The following is an 18,047-nucleotide window of genomic DNA, read 5'->3' on the forward strand; positions in this document are numbered from 1 at the left end:
TTGTGTTGTGGCACAGCTGGTCAAGCCATCACTTGGATGCCGGCATCCCAGACAGGAGTACCGGACAATCCCGGCTTCTCCACTTCCTGTCCAGTTCCCTACTAATGTGCCTGGGAGAATTGGAAAATGCTCCCAGTACTTGAGTCCCTGCCACCCACATGGGCAGCCAGGCTGGAGTAGCTGGCTCCTGACTTCAGCCTGGCCCAGACTTGGCTGTTGTGTCACTCTGGATAGTGACCCAGTGACGGAAGTTCTGTGTCTGTCTCTCCCTCTCTCTCTCTCACCTTGCCTTTCAAATAAATAAATATTTGGAAAAAAGAGTGAATTCTTTTCAAATTACACCTATTGTAGATAAACCTATGAGTATTCACACAAGAATCTTTGGGTGAATCTGTGCCTTCCTTTCTCCTGGCTAAATTTCTGGGAGCAGGATGGTGGGTGCATGTTTGACTTCTTAATAAACTGCCAGATGGTTTTCCAAAGCAGTCGTGCCGTCTTGCATTCCCATCAGCAGTGTGTGAGATGTGCCCGTTCTCCACAGCTCGCCAACACTGCGTCGTGGGTAGGCAGTGGGTAGAGCAAGTCCCTGATCCATGGCTTTCACTCTCCACAGTTTCAGTTCTGAAGTTCAGCCTCAATATCACAAGAAGAAAGGTGATATTAAAGAGACACCACATTCAGATAACTTTCATTGCAACAATATATTGTTATAAATGTTTTTATTATTGTTATCAATGTTCCCAATTTATAAATTAAACTTTATCATATATGATTGTATAGGAAAAACCGTATGTATATAGACTTTGGTGTAAGGCCACTGCCTGTGATGCCAGCAGACCACATGGGTGCCTGTTCACTTCCCGGCTGCTCCATTTCTGGTCCAGCTCCCTGCTAAGGGCGTGGGAAAGCAACAGAGGGTGGCCCACATGGGAGACTGAGAGGAAGCTGCTGGCTCCCGGCATCCGCCTGGCCCAGCACTGGCCGTTGCAGCCATCTGAGGAGTGCACCAGTAGTTGGAAGATCTCTGTCTCTGTCTCTCCAACTCTGACTTTCAAAGTAAATCTTAAAAAAGTGTCTCCCGTGGATAACAGGGAACTACTGTTAGTATCTCATGATAATTTAATTGTGGTTACTATGGATGTTGGGCATCTTTCTGTGTTTATTTATCCATCTGTGTGTCTTCTGTGGTGAAATGTCTATTCAATTACTTTGCCCATTTTTTGGTGAGATTGATTTCTTAATACTGAATTGTAAGTTTTAATATATTCTAGAAACAAATGTTTTTTATTCCACATTTTACAGATATTTTCTCTCAATCTGTGGCTTTATTTTGCATTTTGTAACCATAGTTTGTACAGCAGAAGTTTTAAAATTTGATAAAGTTCAATTTAACACTTTTTTTCATTTTAGTTCTTACTCTGTATCCCATTTAAGAAATATTTGTGAAACCTAGAGTTTCTAAAATTTTCTCATCTCTTTTTTTCTGGAGGTCTGTGATTCATATTGCGTTAATATTCATTTGTTGTATAAGAGAAGATCATGGTTCTTTTTTTTTTAATGTATGGCTGGCTGTACAATTGTTCAACAGTTTTTGTTGAAAACATTATTCTTTGCCCTACTTAATTAGCTTGGCATCTTGTAGCACGTCAGTGGCCATATGTGAGGGTCTATTTCAAGAGAGCCTTCTGTTTCATTGTTCTATATGTCTGTCTTTATGCCAGTTCCACACGGTCTTTATTACTGGTGCTTTATAAATAAACCTTAAAATCAAATAATGTAAGCCTTCAAACTTTATTTTTAAAAATTATTTTAGTTATACTTAGTCTCCATTTCCATATGAATTTTAGTATCAGTTTGCCCATTTCTACATCAAACCTGTGAGAATTTGGGAAGAACTGCATGGAAACTGTGGATCTAATGATCAAAATTGATACCTTAGCAGTGCTCAGTCTTCTGTTCCATGGAAACATTGTGTGAATTTATTTAGGTATTTTCAAAAATCCCCTCATCAGCGTCTTATAGTTTGGGGAGGAGGGTTTAATTTTTTTTTTATTTTCATTTTCTTTGAAAGGCAGAGACAGACATGGAGAGATGTTCTGTTCATTAGTTTACTCACAAAATGCCCACAACAGACAGGACTAGGCCGGGCAAAGCCAGGAGCCTGGAACTCAATCCTGAAGCTCCCTCTTGGATGGCAGGGACCCGAGTACTTGAGCTGCACCTGCTACCTCCCGAGGTGGGTGTTAGCAGGAAGCTGGCTTGGAAGCAGGGAGGCTGGACTCTAACCAGGCACTCTGACCTGAAGTGCCGGTGTGCAAAGCAGCGACTTCACCACTGTGCCAGTCACTGGCCCCTGTTTTGTAAAATTTCTAATGTACAGTACAGATCTTGTGTATTTCTGTCAAATTTTCCCAAACTAGCTCATGTTTTTGATGGTACTGCAAGTGGTAGTTTGTTTGTTTGTTTATTTATTTGAAAGTCAGAGCTACACAGAGAGAGGAGAGGCAGAGAGAAAGAGAGGTCTTCCATCTGCTGGTTCACTCCCCAATTGGCTGCAATGGCCAGAGCTGCACCTATCCAAAGCCAGGAGCCAGGAGCTTCTTCCAGGTCTCCCACGTGGGTGCAGAGGCCCAAGGACTTGAGCCATCCTCCACTGCTATCCCAGGCCATAGCAGAGAGCTGGATTGGAAGAGGAGCAGCCGGGACTAGAACCAGCACCCATATGGGATGCCAGCACTTCAGGCCAGGGCATTAACCCGCTGCGCCACAGCGCCAACCCCTGCAAGTGGTATTTTTTAAATTTTAGATTTTTTATTTTTTCACTAACATATACAAATACAGTTGATTTTATGTATTGATATAATCTTATACCACTGTACTTGACTTGCTTATTAGTTCTAGTGTATAGACATGTTAGGATTTCATAAATGGACAGTCATGTTATTTGCTAATAATATCTCCACCTCTTTATTTCCTACCTGAACATCTTGCTCCCTTTTCTTGTGTCAGTGCCCTGCTCAGAACCCCTGGCACGTGTGGTGGTGAGTGGGCTCCTTAGCCTCCTGACCACATGTCTCACTGTGGAGGCTGTTGCGGATGGGAACTTCCCTAAATGCCTTTTATCTGGCAGAGAAGGTGTCCCTCTACCCCTGCTACTCGTCTGCTGAAAACTTTTAATTATGAATGAATGTTGAATTTCACCAACTGCTCTTTTCCGTCTACTGAGATGTAGTTTTTCTTCTTAAGCCTATAAATATGAACTACATTGATGATTTTCAAATGTTAAACCTTAAAAACTTTTATTTATTTGGTTCAAGATTTAACATTTGAAAACCTTACAGCAGTCCTAAACAAACAAATACCATATGTTTTGCCTGATCTGTGGTAACTAATAGAGTACCACAAATGTAATATATAGGAGTGAAATTCACGTTTTGAGATTTGATGATTGTTTATAGGCCTTGTCTCTACTGTTGAGGAACAATTTTTTTTCTTACTATTTGTTAAACTTTTTACTTAGTGTAGGGTTCACCTTATGAGTATAAAGTAAACTAAGAAAATAAGAGAGGAAAGAGGAGGAAGGGTGGGGGCAGGGGTGGGAAACATCACTGTGTTCCTAAATCTGTGTATATGAATTACATGAGATTTGTTTACCTTAAAAATTTACAAAAGAAAAACTTGCAAACAGTTCTTTATTCAGGGCTAAGCCCTACTTGATCATGATGTGATATATTATCCACTTATTGTTCAATTCAGTTTACTAAAATATTTTTTAAAACGTTGGCAGGTTACTCATGAGGGATACTGGCCTGTAGGTTGCTTGTTGTCCTCTAATAATGTTTTTCTAGTTTGGGTAGCAGGCAATGCTGGCCTCATGAAGGAGTTGGGAATATTCCCTCCTCTTGGGTTTCTGGAGGAGTCTGTGTAGCGCTAGTATTTCCCCCCTTATCTGTTTGATAGCATTCACAAATGAAGCCAGCTGGGCCTGCAGTTTTCTTTGTGAAAGGGTGTTAAAATACAACCTCGATTCAATCAACAGATAAAGGTCTGTCCAGGTTATTTATTTCTTTTCAGTTGTTGAAATCTTTTCGCATAAGATTATTCATAGAATTCCTTTAATGTCCTACTGCAATGCCAGTTTAGTCCTTCCTGAGATTGGAATTGTGTATTCTCTTTTCTGATCTGTCTGGTAAGAGATTTATCAATTTTATTTTCTTGAAGAGCCAACTTTTGGTTTCATTATCATCACTACTTTTTACTATTTTATTGATTTCTGCAATGATAATGACTTCATTTCTTCTGCCTAATTTGTGTTTCATTTGCTTCTCTCTAGTTTCTTAAAGCTTACTTTGAGATCTTTCTTCTTTTACAATACAGGCATTTAATCCAGTGTATTTCTTTTTAAGTACTATTTTAGCTACAGTTCACAAATTTTGATTTGTCTTGACTTCATTTTCGTTATTTTTAGTAATTACTCTCTTGTTTAATATTATTTTCTTAATTCCTCTTTTGATTTATTTCTTTAGCCCATGGATTGTTTATTTTTATTTTTTTAAATTTATTTGACAGATAAAGTTAGACAGTGAGAGAGACAGAGAGAAAGGTCTTCCTTCCATTGGTTCACCCCCGAAATGGCCGCTACGACCAGAGCTGTACAGATCCAAAGCCAGGAGCCAGGAGCTTCTTCTGAGTCTCCCACGTGGGTGCAGGGGTCCAAGGACTTGGGCCATCTTCTACTGTTTTCCTGGGCCGCAGCAGAGAGCTGAATTGGAAGAGGAGCAGCCGGGACTAGAACCAGCGCCCATATGGGATGTCGGTGCTTCAGGCCAGGGTGTTAACCCACTGCGCCACAGCGCCGGCCCCAGGGCATTTTTTTTTTGAAATATGATTTTGATGGTTAACTTTGTGACCCTTTGTACGTTGTCTGTAATTTCTGCACCTTTGTTTCCAGCTGAATCTATCTTCTGTGCCATGTTTTGCAGGTCAAAGATGAACAGCATCAGTGTTCTCTGGGGAACCTGAAGATCCCCCTCAGTCAGCTCCTTGCAAGCGATGACATGACCGTGAATCAGCGATTCCAGCTCAGTAATTCAGGTCCAAACAGCACTATAAAAATGAAGATTGCCCTCAGGGTATTGTATAGTCTTTTGCAATCAATACGTAATGGATGGGCAGGAAGTAGGTTGCTGGAAGCAATGCTTGTGGATGCTATCCAGTGTGGCAGATACCGCCCCAGGACAGGGTCCTGTGCGGTTACTGTCACCAACTCAGTGGTTCTGTTTCGGAGACTGGGAACTGCAGCAGAATGTCATCAGAATGTGGGGAGAGGTGATAAAGGCTGGCCTCAAAAAACAAAAGTAGTATTTCCAGGTTGCTTGAATAGGCCCCAAATTATTCACTATTTTTGCCCAACTGTGTTTCTTTCTTTTTTTTTTTTTTTTTTAAGATTTATTTATTTGAAAGAGAGAAAGGTATTCCATCCACTTGTTCGCTGTGCAAATGGCCACAATGCCTGCAGCTGGGCTGATCCAAAGCCAGGAGCCTGGATTTCTTCTGGGTCTCCCACATGGGTGCAGGGGCCCAAAGGCTTGGGGCATGTATTGCTGCTTTTGCAGGCACAATAGCAGGATCAGAAGTGCAGCAGCCAGGACTCGAACCAGCACCCATGTGGGATGCTGGCACTGCAGGCAGTGGCTTTACCTGCTACATCACAGCGCCATCCTCTGTGTTTCATATTTTGATCCAGAAAATGTCACTATATATTACCAGAGTTTTCTACCAAGGTTGAATTTTCAAAGGTTGTTTAAGAGAGAATTTAACAAAGCTCTACTATAGTCGAAACTTACAAATACTTCTTTGTCCAAAATAGATCACAGTTCATTTGTAAATACTTAAGGAAATGTTGAAATAAAAATTGGCAAAAATATCGAAAAATGCTAAAACTCACTGATCAAAAAAATGCAAAAGAAAATGAGCCAACTTTGAAAAAAAATTTAATTATACTGAAATACATTGTTTCCCTCTATAATACCTTTTGTTTTGGTTTGGTTTTGGTGTTTTCCTTTTTTTTTTTTTTTTTTAACATTTATTTATTTGAGAGACAGAGTTAGAGAGAGAGAGAGAGAGAGAGAGAGAGAGAGAGGTATCTTACATTCACTGGTTCATTCCCCAAATGGCCACAACAATCAGAGCTGGGCCAGGCCAAAGCCAGGAGCCAGGAGCTTCATCCGGGTCTCCCATGTGGGTGCAGAGACCCAAGAACTTGGACCATCCTCTGTTGCTTTCCCAGGCACGTTAGCAGGGAGCTGGATCAGAAGTAGAGCAGCCAACCAGCACTCATATGGGATGCTGGTGCGGCAAACAGTGGCTTAACCCACTGCACCACAGCACTGGCCCCTGAAAAAGCTATTTTAAACAGATTTAATCTGTCAAGCATGTAGTGGAAATGGTCTCCATGTCCTTGGCCAAGACAGGTGGTCTTAGCATAACCCTTCAAGGAAGATTCTGCAAGCTGTAAATCCAAAGGCTGCTTAGATCGATGGGCCTTTTTTCAGAGATCTGACAGTTGGTAATAATACAAAACACAGGGACACAATGAACAGAAAGATGTTTGCTGCAGCTTTTTTTCATAAAAACAGAGAAAATCTTCAAGCTATCACAATAACCCAAGAGTGGAGACCCTGCTCTCTGGCGTGTGGTGGAGACTCACGACGGCTTTCACAGGCATCATAGCTCAGACGTGTGGGTTGTGCGGGTTGTGCAGACACCCCCATTCTGTACTAATGGGTCATTGTTTGGGGGCTGATCTTGCTGGGTAATGGGAGCTCTGGGGGTGCTTGCAGAAACCATCCAAGTAAAATAAGGAATTCAGTCTTCTGAAAAGAGCACGTGACTAAATGTGCTCTTCCTGTAAGAACACTCCCCCACTTGCGAATGGAGGAGACTACGGGAAGATGGGAAGACGTGGACGTGGTGGACGTAGTGGATGGATGAACACAAGTGGCATTTTGATTACTTAAACTTTCCTTTGAACTTACTGTGAGATGGTACTTCTGTAATAACTGGATAACTGAACAGATAGACTAAATTTTTTAGTGTTTTCAGCCAAATTGCAAATGAACACATCTAAATCTATTCAAGTATCTATATTATTAGTGTCACTAATTTTTTTTTTTTATTTCTACTTCTAGGTACTCCATCTTGAAAAGCAAGAAAGGTCCCCAGACTACCAACATTCAGCTCAAGTAAAACGACCCTCTGTTTCCAAAGAAGGGAGGAAAATGCCCGTCAAGTCCCAGGTGTCTGTATCCTCAGGCACCGGGGGCAGCAGCACGGCTCCTTCCACTCCGGTCCTTGGGGGTGGAGATAAGCCTGGTGTGGAAGACAAAGCCCAGCCGCCTGAAGCCAGCCCAACGGCCCCGCGTGACTTGGGCAGAAGCTCCTCCAGCCTCTTGGCCTCTCCGAGCCATGTCTCAGCGAAGGAGCCCACCCCTAGCATAGCCTCTGACATATCATTGCCCATCGCCACCCAGGAGCTGCGGCAAAGGCTGCGACAGCTTGAAAAGTAAATGCTCTTTGTGTAGTTGAACAAAACTGGGATATGTGCCCAGCCTACCGCAGGGGTGGGTCAACACAGAGTATGTGCCCAGCCTACCGCAGGGGTGGGTCAACACAGAGTATGCGTCCTGTGGACCGCAGGGGTGGGTCAACACAGAGTATGCGTCCTGTGGACCGCAGGGGTGGGTCAACACAGAGTATGCGTCCTGTGGGCCGCAGGGGTGGGTCAACACAGAGTATGCGTCCTGTGGACCGCAGGGGTGGGTCAACACAGAGTATGCGTCCTGTGGACCGCAGGGGTGGGTCAACACAGAGTATGCGTCCTGTGGACCGCAGGGGTGGGTCAACACAGAGTATGCGTCCTGTGGACCGCCGGGGTGGGTCAACACAGAGTATGCGTCCTGTGGACCGCAGGGGTGGGTCAACACAGAGTATGCGTCCTGTGGACCGCAGGGGTGGGTCAACACAGAGTATGCGTCCTGTGGACCGCAGGGGTGGGTCAACACAGAGTATGCATCCTGTGGACCGCCGGGGTGAGTCAACACAGAGTATGCGTCCTGTGGACCGCAGGGGTGGGTCAACACAGAGTATGCGTCCTGTGGACTGCAAGGGTGAGTCAACACAGAGTATGCATCCTGTGGACCGCAGGGGTGGGTCAACACAGAGTATGCGTCCTGTGGACCGCAGGGGTGAGTCAACACAGAGTATGCATCCTGTGGACCGCAGGGGTGGGTCAACACAGAGTATGCGTCCTGTGGACTGCAGTGGGGAATGTGGGGTTTGAAGTTAGCCAGAAGAACTTAGGGTCCTGTTTCTGTTTTGCCGAGTCTTTGACTTTCAAAATAGAACTTGCCATTTTTTAGGGTCCAATCCTTTAAAGATTGCAAAAAGATGGAGTGACAGATTTCACCAACAGGAAAGGCAAGAAGCTGAGAGCTGTGCAGCTACTGTGTACCTCTCCTCCTGCTGGGAAGAAGGACCCCACAGGGCCGACTGCTGCCTTTTACCGTGTGGCATGAAGGCTGGCAGAGGGGTAGCTTCTCTTTGTTGTAAAATAGGTCCTGTTAGTTCATGTTTGATCAACATCCCTTACTTCTACCCAGTCCCTTTTTGTCTTTGGATGTTTGTGTTGACTTCTTATTTAAATCCCATGATCCACAGACATGTTAAAGGATTCTTCAGATAAAGAGGGAAAAAACAATCTGTGTTCATCACAAGCATCCCACATTCACTTTTTCCTCTAGGTAGAAGGACAAAAACTGACCTTTGAAACAATTCTTCCTATTAGTTGTTAAAAGAGGCGTGTTGAGTAATAAAAATAGTCAAAGAATCAGGCAGAGCTGAAAGCCTGTTCGCTCGCTGGCAGTTAGAAAAGCACACGACACCAGCGTCTGTGGCCCGCACCTGAGAGGCCGCCTTTGATCCACACGGGGCTGGCTTCTTTCATACAGTCTTGTGTCCGTGATTTTGGAAAAAAGAAATCAGTCTCCTCCTTCTCACTCTCTTGAAGGAAATAGAACTGAAACAAGGAGACCTAGATTTGGGGAGTGGCTGACATGGTCTTGGGGAGCACTGAGCAAGAAAGTTCATTGTCTTAAGAGCCTGTGCTTCAACCCTGAGCAAAGAGAAGTTAAAGGAAGGGGTGATGGGATCTCGCCGAATGAGAACACAAAGATGGGTGGCGTCAGGCAGGAGCCGCCCAGCAGGGGCCACAGAACTGCATGGAGCAGACCCCTGCGTCTCTTTTCCACTTGGCGCTCTCCATGCAAAGCCGTCCGTGTGAATGATTAAATTATATCGAATCCTCACGTGACATCTGAATTCAGCTTTATGCAGAAGTTTCAAATTATGCTCAGGTTCTTGGGTAACTGAATTCCTTTTTGTCCAAATGAGTTGAATTCTCTCACCATGTCCATCACACCAGTGAACCGCAGCTTTTTTGAGCTGGTACCTCTGCTTTGTTTGCGTAGTGGGACGACGCTGGGGCAGTCTCCGCTGGGGCAGATCCAGCTGACCATCCGGCACAGCTCACAGAGAAACAAGCTCATCGTGGTCGTCCACTCGTGCAGGTGAGCGGCCGCTGCCGACGTGTGGGCATCACGCTGAGCGTGAACGTTACACAACCAAAAAACACCTCCCTCTCGGCTTACCAAACTGATCGCGTGAGGCCTCTTACAAATGGCGCTGCTGAAGGGTGCCAGTATTTGTCACGTGCCCGGTCCCCTGAGTAGCGTACGGAATACAAGGATACCCTTCCCCCACTGAGAAAGCATACCGGAGCCTGAAGTCAGTGTGCCTGAATCTGCGAATTGTCTTGACTTCTGTATTTGGAGGAATGGGTTTTATCTCCAAGTACCGAAGAAAGCACAGTTGGCAAGGATCCCAAGAGACTGGTGAGAATTCAGTCTAACAAGAAAGCTTAAAAATCTAGGATGAACTGTTCGAATTATTGAAAATAAATGCAGGGGCCGGCGCCGTGGCTCACTTGGTTAATCCTCCGCCTGCAGTGCCGGAATCCCATATGGGCGCTAGGTTCTAGTCCCGGTTGCTCCTCTTCAGTCCAGCTCTCTGCTGTGGCCAGGGAGGACAGTGGAGGATGGCCCAAGTGCTTGGGCCCTGCACCCACATGAGAGACCAGGAAGAACCACTTGGCTCCTGGCTTTGGATTAGCGCAGCGCCGGCCCTAGCGGCCATTTTGGGGGTGAACCAATGGAAGGAAGACCTTTCTGTTTCTCTCTCACTGTCTAACTCTGCCTGTCAAATAAATTAAAAAAAAAAAAAAAAGAAGAATATATGGGGCAGGCGTTGTGGCACAACAGGTTAAGCCACCACCTACAATGCTGGCACCCCATGCAATGCTTGTTCCAATCCAGCTCCCTGCTAACTCACGTGGGAAATCAGTGGACGATGGCCCAAGTGCCTGGGCCCCTGCACCCCACATGGGAAATGCAGATGGAGTTCCAGGCCCTTAGCTCAGACTGGCGCAGCCTCTGGCTGTTGCAGCCATTTTGGGAATAAACCAGCAGATGGAAAAGCATTACCTCTCTCTCTCACTCTCACTCTCACTCTCACTCTCATTCTGCCTTTCAGATAAGGAAATAAATCTTAAAAAAAAATACATGAGGGACTTCAAAAAGTTTGTGGAAAAAAAGAATTAAAAGATGATTTATTTTTGGTGCAAAGAATGTTGAAATCTATGCCTAGTATTTTTCGTAATACACATTCTTCATGAACTTTTCGAAAACCCCTTGTGTCCGTCGACCCCTTCTGTACTCTTATTGGGAGGAAACAGAAGTATTATGGAAAGGTAACGTAGTAATTTCTATACTAGAAGCAGCAAGTGAGGACTTAGAATGTTCTTGGACTCAAGAAATGGAGGCAAAAGTTGCCTCTGGCAAAAGCTGGTAAAAGAGAAATTTCAGTTGTCAGCAAGCTAATGTGGGGGGGCAAAAATATGCCTCACAGGGCTGGTACTGTGGCTTAGTGGGTTGCGCTTCCGCCTGCTGCACTGGCATCCCATATGGGTGCCGGTTCAAGTCCTGGCTGCTCCTCTCCCAATCCAGCTCCCTGCTGGTGGCCTGGGAGAGCAGCATAGGATGGCCCAAGTGCTTGGGCCCTTGCACCCACATGGGAGACCTGGAGGAGGCTCCTGGCTCCTGGCTTCGGATCTGCCCAGCTCGAGCAGTTGCAGCCATTTGGGGAATGAACCAGTAGATGGAAGACTTCTCTGTCTGCCTCTCCCTCTCTTTCTCTCTCTCTAACTCTGCCTCTCAAATAAATAAATCTTAAAAAAATGCTTCACAGTATTTGCTGTTCATTTAATACTCCTTTTGGCTTCTCGGTGTTTAGATGACTCTAAAGTCAAACTTGATAAAGTACATTTGAGTGTGATGCTAATTCTCTAACATCTATCTTCTCTGGTTTGTGTTATCAGAAACCTCATTGCCTTTTCTGAAGATGGCTCTGATCCATATGTTCGCATGTATTTATTACCAGACAAAAGGAGGTCAGGAAGGAGGAAAACGCACGTGTCAAAGAAGACATTAAACCCAGTGTTTGATCAAAGGTACGATGTTTCATTCCATTCAGAAGAGGTGGCATGGGTAAAATAAATTAAAAAAGCTCCAAGTGGTACCTTTGAGTGACTAAAGTGTATAAATCAATGCGTTGTTGAGAAATATAAGTGAAAAACTCCACATTTTAGTAAACATGTACTCGTTAAGATAAATAAGTAAGCATTCTAAATTTCTTGTCAAAGTGCTAAACATAATAAATCCGAATGGGGGCCCGTGCTTTGGTGTAGCGGATAAAGCCACCGCCTGCAGTGCTGGCATCCCATATGGGCGCCAGTTCGTGTCCTGGCTGCTCCACTTCCCATCCAGCTCTGTGCTGTGACCTGGGAAAGCAGTAGAAGATGGTCCAGGTCCTTGGACTCCTGCACCTGGAAGAAGCTCCCAGCTCCTGATCGGCTCAGCTCCAGCCATTGTGGCCATCAGGGGAGTGAACCAGCGGATGGAAGATTTCTCTCTCTGCCTCTGCCTCTCTGTAACTATGCATTTCAAAAAAGTAAATAAAATCTTTAAAAAAAGTAATAAAAATAAACATTCCAAAGGTAAACTGTGGACAGGTAGGCTGGTGGTTAAATAAAGATCAGATTATTGGTCGCCCTGAAGAGCTTTCATTTAGGGAGTTATGGCTGCCGGTACTTACTGTGTCATAAACTGAAACTGAGAATCTAAGGACACATATACTTTGGGGCAGGCATTTGATGCAGCAGTTAGATGCTCCTCGGGATGCCTGCATCAGAGAGAGTGTGGGTTCACGTCGAGGCTCTGCTCCTGATTCCACTTCTTGCTAATGTGCACCCTGGAAGACAGCAGGGGATGGCTCACATGCTTGGGTTGCCATCACCCTCGTGGGGAACCTGAATTGTGGTTCTGGTTCTTGGCGCTAGCTCCGGCCCCTCCTCCTCCAACCAATGCAGGCATCTGGGAGTGAACCAGCAGGTACAAGTTCTCTATCTAAAAAAATTTAAGAAAAAATTAGGTCTCAGAGGACCTTTTCCTTTCTGTGAAGCTGCTGTCCATGATAGTTGTTTTGAGTTGGAGATAGTAGGATATGGCCTAAAGACTAGGCAAGATGCAGCGCCGGCATCCCACGTGGGCGCCAGTTCGAGACCCGGCTGCTCCTCTTCCCGTCCAGCTCTCTGCTGTGGCCTGGGGAAGCAGTGGAGGATGGCCCGGGTCCTTGGGCCCCTGCACCCATGTCAGAGACCCAGAGGAAGCTCCTGGCTCCTGGCTTCAGATCGGCTCAGCTCCGGTCGTTGTGGCCATCTAGGAAGTGAACCAGGAGATGGAAGACCTCTCTCTCTCTGCCTCTACCTCTCTCTGTAACTCTGTCTTTCAAATAAATAAAATAAATCTTAAAAAAAAAAAAAAAAAAAAGATTAGGCAAGAGCAATCCTGAAGCCTAGGCAAGGAAACTACTCTGAATTTGGGAATCCGTCCCACAGTGCGACTCCCATGAAGAATCAGACACGCAAGGCCCAAACACTCCTCACTCAAGAGGCAGGGAGCCACGCACAGTGGGATCCAGATGTTTCTAGCATGCCAGAGTCTTCTCTTCTGTTTTGGAAATAATAGGCAAAAAATTGCTTTTGAGTCTTCATGAAATGCCAGATCAAAACCAGAAGAGCTCAATTTTACAATAAAAATAACATTTGGAATAGTCTCATGAGAAGAAATGTCATTTTTAGTTATAAGAAAGTGTGGGGCCAGCATTGTGGCATTGCAGATAAAGCCTGCAATGCTGACATCCCATGTGGGTGCCAGTTCATGTCCCTGCTGCTCCACTTCTGATCCAGCTCCCTGTTAATGTGCCTGGGAAAGCAGTAGAAGATGGCCCCAAGTGTTTGGGCCCCTGCACCCATGTGGGAGACCCAGATGAAGCTCCAGGCTCCTGGGTTCGGTCTGTCCCAGCCCACATCATTGTGGCCATTTGGAGAGGGAAACAGCAGATGGAAGATCTCTGTCCCTCCCTCCTTCTCTGTAACTCTCACTTTCAAGTAAGTAAATTAAAAAAAAAAAAAAGCACAGAAAAATTACGGAGGAAGTGAAATGGATTCTGTTGTGCTTCAGCTTTGATTTCAGCGTCTCGTTACCTGAAGTGCAGAGGAGAACCCTGGACGTGGCTGTGAAGAACAGTGGCGGCTTCCTGTCCAAAGACAAAGGGCTTCTTGGCAAAGTAAGTTTTTCAAACATCCTTAACTGTACCCTACGCGTTGTAACAAGTAGGCATTTTGCTGAATTTCAGGCTTTCTAGATCACACCTGCCTATGTGGAATGCAAAGCCCGCGGGCTGCGTGTTTATAAGACAGTGGCTGAGAGGGCGTCCAGCTCAGCCGTGGGTGTAGTCTAGTCTGCAGATGTTGTCATTGTTTCACACATTCCTGTTACTGGCTTCTTAATCACACTAAAGCTATGAACTCTTAGTGGAGAAAAGGTAGATTTTTTTTTTTAGATTTTTGTTCAAATATTACATTGAAGGAAAACAGAAAGGAAACTCATTGTCTTACAGTTCTACCTCTTCAACCTACCACACTGTTCTTTTTCTGACAAATCATTGATTTTGTTGCTCTGAATTTCTTCTAGTCTTGGTCCATAGTCACATTTAACTTTTGCATAAGACTCTTCTTCCCCAGTGGCGTGCATGCAGGTTAAGCGAGGGCAGAGGAGTTCTGACGTCGGATGACGCTCGGTGGCGGCGGCGGCAGCAGGAGGCTACTCACCGTCAGCAGCCACTGCCGCCGTGAATGTGGGCAGCTCAGCCCGGACCCCTGTCAGCCTCACCGATGTTCATGCTGGGTTTTCAGATTGCTGGATCGAAAGGGGTCTTTTAGATGTAATCTACCACACCATTGATAGGTGAATCGTAGGGCAAGAAGTCTCAAAACACGAGGGCCACAGGAAAGCAGAGGTCCACATTGCTAGAGTAGAACAGGAGGAGATCAGAGAGATCGGAAGTGGTAGACGATCTAAGGGAAGTACTTCAGCCTACTTTCCCAAACCACTTTATTTATTTATTTATTTTTTTAATAATCCACAGGTGCTGGTTGCTCTGGCATCTGAAGACCTTGCCAAAGGCTGGACCCAATGGTGAGTGTCCCCACCTCAGGTAGATGCAACAATAAAGACAGAGACCCCCTCGCGGACGACAGGCCCCTTTGCAAACCTGCCCTGTGTCTGTCACCATCTTTCTGTGCTCTCACAGGTATGACCTCACAGAAGACGGGGGGAGACCACAGGTGGTCACGTAGCCACACCGGACGTGAGGCACCCTCCTGGGCGCATCGCGCGCCTCTGCTCAGAACACAGCCCTCTCACAGACAAACCAACATTATTTTTATAGTTTCATGTATTTAGTTATACATACCTTAATAGTTTTATAGAACTGTTGCCATACGAGGCAAATCTGGCCAACATGATCATGAAATTTTGTTTGTTAAATTTCCTTTATGATTTCACCAGTTATGACATTGTGCAATAGGGTAGTAGTTAATTGTGTTATGTAAACTGTGTCAGCTGTATCTAAGGAAACGTATATATGTACATGCTTTATTGTTGCCTTGTTTTGTATATCACTGAGGTGTACTATGCCATGTAAATAGACTCTATTTTTTATAATCTCTACATGCTGATTTGAATTCAGAAGAAAATGGATCAAGGAAATATATATTTTCTTCTAAAACTTATTAAATTCTTGTGACAAATAATCATTTTCATCTTTGCAACAAAAAGTTCTGACAGTGACCTATTTTGTGGTGTTTCTTTCTAAATAGAAAAACTTCAAGATTATTAATATTCGTATATTTCTGCCCATTATGAATGATAAGGTATTCAAAATATTAACATTTTCATAAATATATAGATGTATTATTGAGCAATCAGTTGAAGGGCTTCTAAGGAAAATGTTTAATAACTGAGTAATATAAAGGATTAAGAGAGCTGTCATGGTTTATAAACCTTAATGTACTAATCTGATATTTCTTACATAGAATGAAATGTCTTAAGTTTATTTTTAATTGGTTATTGTAACTTATTCATGAAATAGTGCACAGATACACACATTATACTTTTCCTAAAATAGAGGGGAACAGGCTTTCAACGTTGGCAATTAAGCTGTTGTGCCCTAGTCGTCATGGGCTGTGTTCATTTCTAGTGCTTCCCAGTCCAGGAGAGCTGCATGATGTTGTCCTGAAGGCGAAGTGGGTCCGGGCGAGTGGGTAGGATATTGCACTACAAACTGATAGCTCATGCACCCCCCTGCTAGAGTGAGCAGAACCTAGTTGTACCTCATACATAGGATGTGTCATCTTTGAAGTGGGGTGTGCTGTCATCCTGCCGATGCACGGGCCCCTGCAAGAACCCAGGGGTTTGACCAGCAACCAGCTCCGCAGCTGTTGGTTTTAAGTCACCCTTCACCCTTCATGGGATTCCCTACTTTAAGCCATGACTGACTTTAATCATGGGGTGTGGTTATACAGTTTTTATCTTGAAATTGTTTTTTCCTTTTTAGACTGCTAACAGCATGTCTTGTATACTTAAGAATACCCCAAACCTCTTGTGAGGTGAGGCTGTATGGCAGTGTCGTGAGCTATGCAAGTCTATAAACAAAGCACGCACATATGCAGAAAGATTTTTAAGTGTCTATTTTAAGCTGTGTGATGAAAATAGCCATGAGAACATTCTAAACTATGTATCCACGTACCGGGGAACACGTAGCTTTGTAACTGAAATTGGAGATGTTACCTTACGTCATTTCACAATGAGTAACTGAGGGACACTCCTATGACCAAACATACCAAAGTGCCTATGGTGGATGCTGGTGGTCGTTTCTGCACTCCTCCCTGGCGGCAGATTCCACTTCGTTTCAGTTTATAGCTTACACTTTGAACCATGCGTTTATTTATAGGCTGTTGATAGCTTCACAACGCATTTCATGTTAATCATAAAGACCAGTACAATCTCACCGTCTCCTGTTTAATGGCACTTTATCCTGAGGCCACTTTCTAAATAATTTCCTATAAGTGTGTAGCATTGATCATTCTAGGGGGAAGTTGGTGGATTTGTTGCACATACATATGAACCTGTATGCAGACAGAACATTTAAGGTATTTCAGTAGCATGAGAAAGACAAGTAATAGCTTGTCAAATCTACCTGCTCACCCATGCTGTTGGACTTTTTGAAAGTTTGTGTTTTTTTGTTTTTGTTTTTTTTTTTAATGAGGTCTCTCGAAGGGCTGCAGTCACTATCTATAAAAGCAGAAAAACACTTGCTAGAATTTCATCATGCCAGTACTTACCAGCATCCTAAACATCTGGGTTTTACACCCCTCTACTTAATCTGTTCAGTGTGTATTCTACTTACAGGGATGCTTTACTTACGCAAAAAGGCAAGACAAACACAACTACAGGTACGAAGCCCACGGGAAGCCAGTTTCGTAGCACAGTGCACTGACCTCTGGCTCACTGAGGTTGGGAGGGCCTCTCAGGGGTTGCACACAAGGTTCCCCCCTGCAGGTGGTGGGTAGCCACCTCTGGGGCTGTCTCCACTCTCTGAACAGAAGGAAGGAAAGGGGATGACTCCAAGGCACTGGAGCCCTCCCAGATGAGCCCTCCCTTTGTGTTGTGTGGGGAAGGTTAAGAATTACCTTCAAGGCCATACTCTCAGCACTCCAGGATCCTAATGGTGAAACACTTTCAAGTTGTTCTCAAAATGCTAGTTTTTAGTTTTAATAACCGACTTATCTAGGAAAAGAGAACTCTAACTTGTCACTTTAAGCCAAACCAATGGAGGAAAATTAACTGAGACAAATCGGAAGTGCAGCTCTGTTAGCTTGTATGTGTGGGTTGCTTTTCCTGTGCCTTAAAGTCCAAAGGTGTTGTTTTCAAGTGTCAGACTAAAACAGAAGAAGCCTTGTAGCTATATTTGCCACAATTTATATTCTGTACTCTAATTCCTTTTACAGATATTCTTTATCAAGCTGTCAGTCCTTTTTCAGGAACCTAAGCCAAATGCGAATCATTGTGTATAGCTGTGCACTTATTGCTACATTAATTCCAGTTCTTGCTGGATCACCCACTGCAAATGGAGAACAGCAGAGGGTTGTTTTTTTTTTTTTTTTAATTATAGAATGTCTTTTTTGGTCAACTAATTTTACATGACAGTGCACGTATTTATTCAATAAAACTTTTATGTTAGCTCAATTGTGTTTTGTTTCTCCTTTGTCTTTCAAAAATGAAATTTTTAGTGTGGGACCAGATAATTTGGGAAACAGGTACAGTATCCTATTTGTATTTGTTGTGTGAATTCCATCAGATCACTTGATACAGTTCTTTTGTTCCCATCTCAGTGTGACTCTGCCTAGCCCCTCAGACTGGGGTTTAGAGAACAGCTCTTCGAGGGTTAATGATGAGTACAACAGCTGGACT

The 18,047-nt window shown here is 44.2% G+C and overlaps 1 protein-coding gene across 3 annotated transcripts in view; it reads left to right on the top strand.

Annotated features, from left to right (window-relative positions):
• ESYT2 (extended synaptotagmin 2) overlaps positions 1 to 17,822 on the top strand; it is a 104,084-nt gene extending 86,262 nt beyond the window's left edge. For all 3 annotated transcript variants that reach the window (XM_051857038.2, XM_051857040.2, XM_051857041.2), the window contains 7 exons: positions 4,983 to 5,132; positions 7,191 to 7,564; positions 9,528 to 9,626; positions 11,492 to 11,623; positions 13,695 to 13,800; positions 14,662 to 14,711; positions 14,827 to 17,822. In XM_051857038.2, coding sequence (XP_051712998.1) covers positions 4,983 to 5,132; positions 7,191 to 7,564; positions 9,528 to 9,626; positions 11,492 to 11,623; positions 13,695 to 13,800; positions 14,662 to 14,711; positions 14,827 to 14,872 — 957 coding nt within the window. In that variant the 3' untranslated portion in view covers positions 14,873 to 17,822. The remainder of the gene's footprint in view (positions 1 to 4,982; positions 5,133 to 7,190; positions 7,565 to 9,527; positions 9,627 to 11,491; positions 11,624 to 13,694; positions 13,801 to 14,661; positions 14,712 to 14,826) is intronic.
• Positions 17,823 to 18,047: the final 225 nt, after the last annotated feature.

This window comes from Oryctolagus cuniculus, chromosome 7, assembly GCF_964237555.1.
Source record: "Oryctolagus cuniculus chromosome 7, mOryCun1.1, whole genome shotgun sequence".
Classification (NCBI taxonomy): domain Eukaryota; kingdom Metazoa; phylum Chordata; class Mammalia; order Lagomorpha; family Leporidae; genus Oryctolagus; species Oryctolagus cuniculus.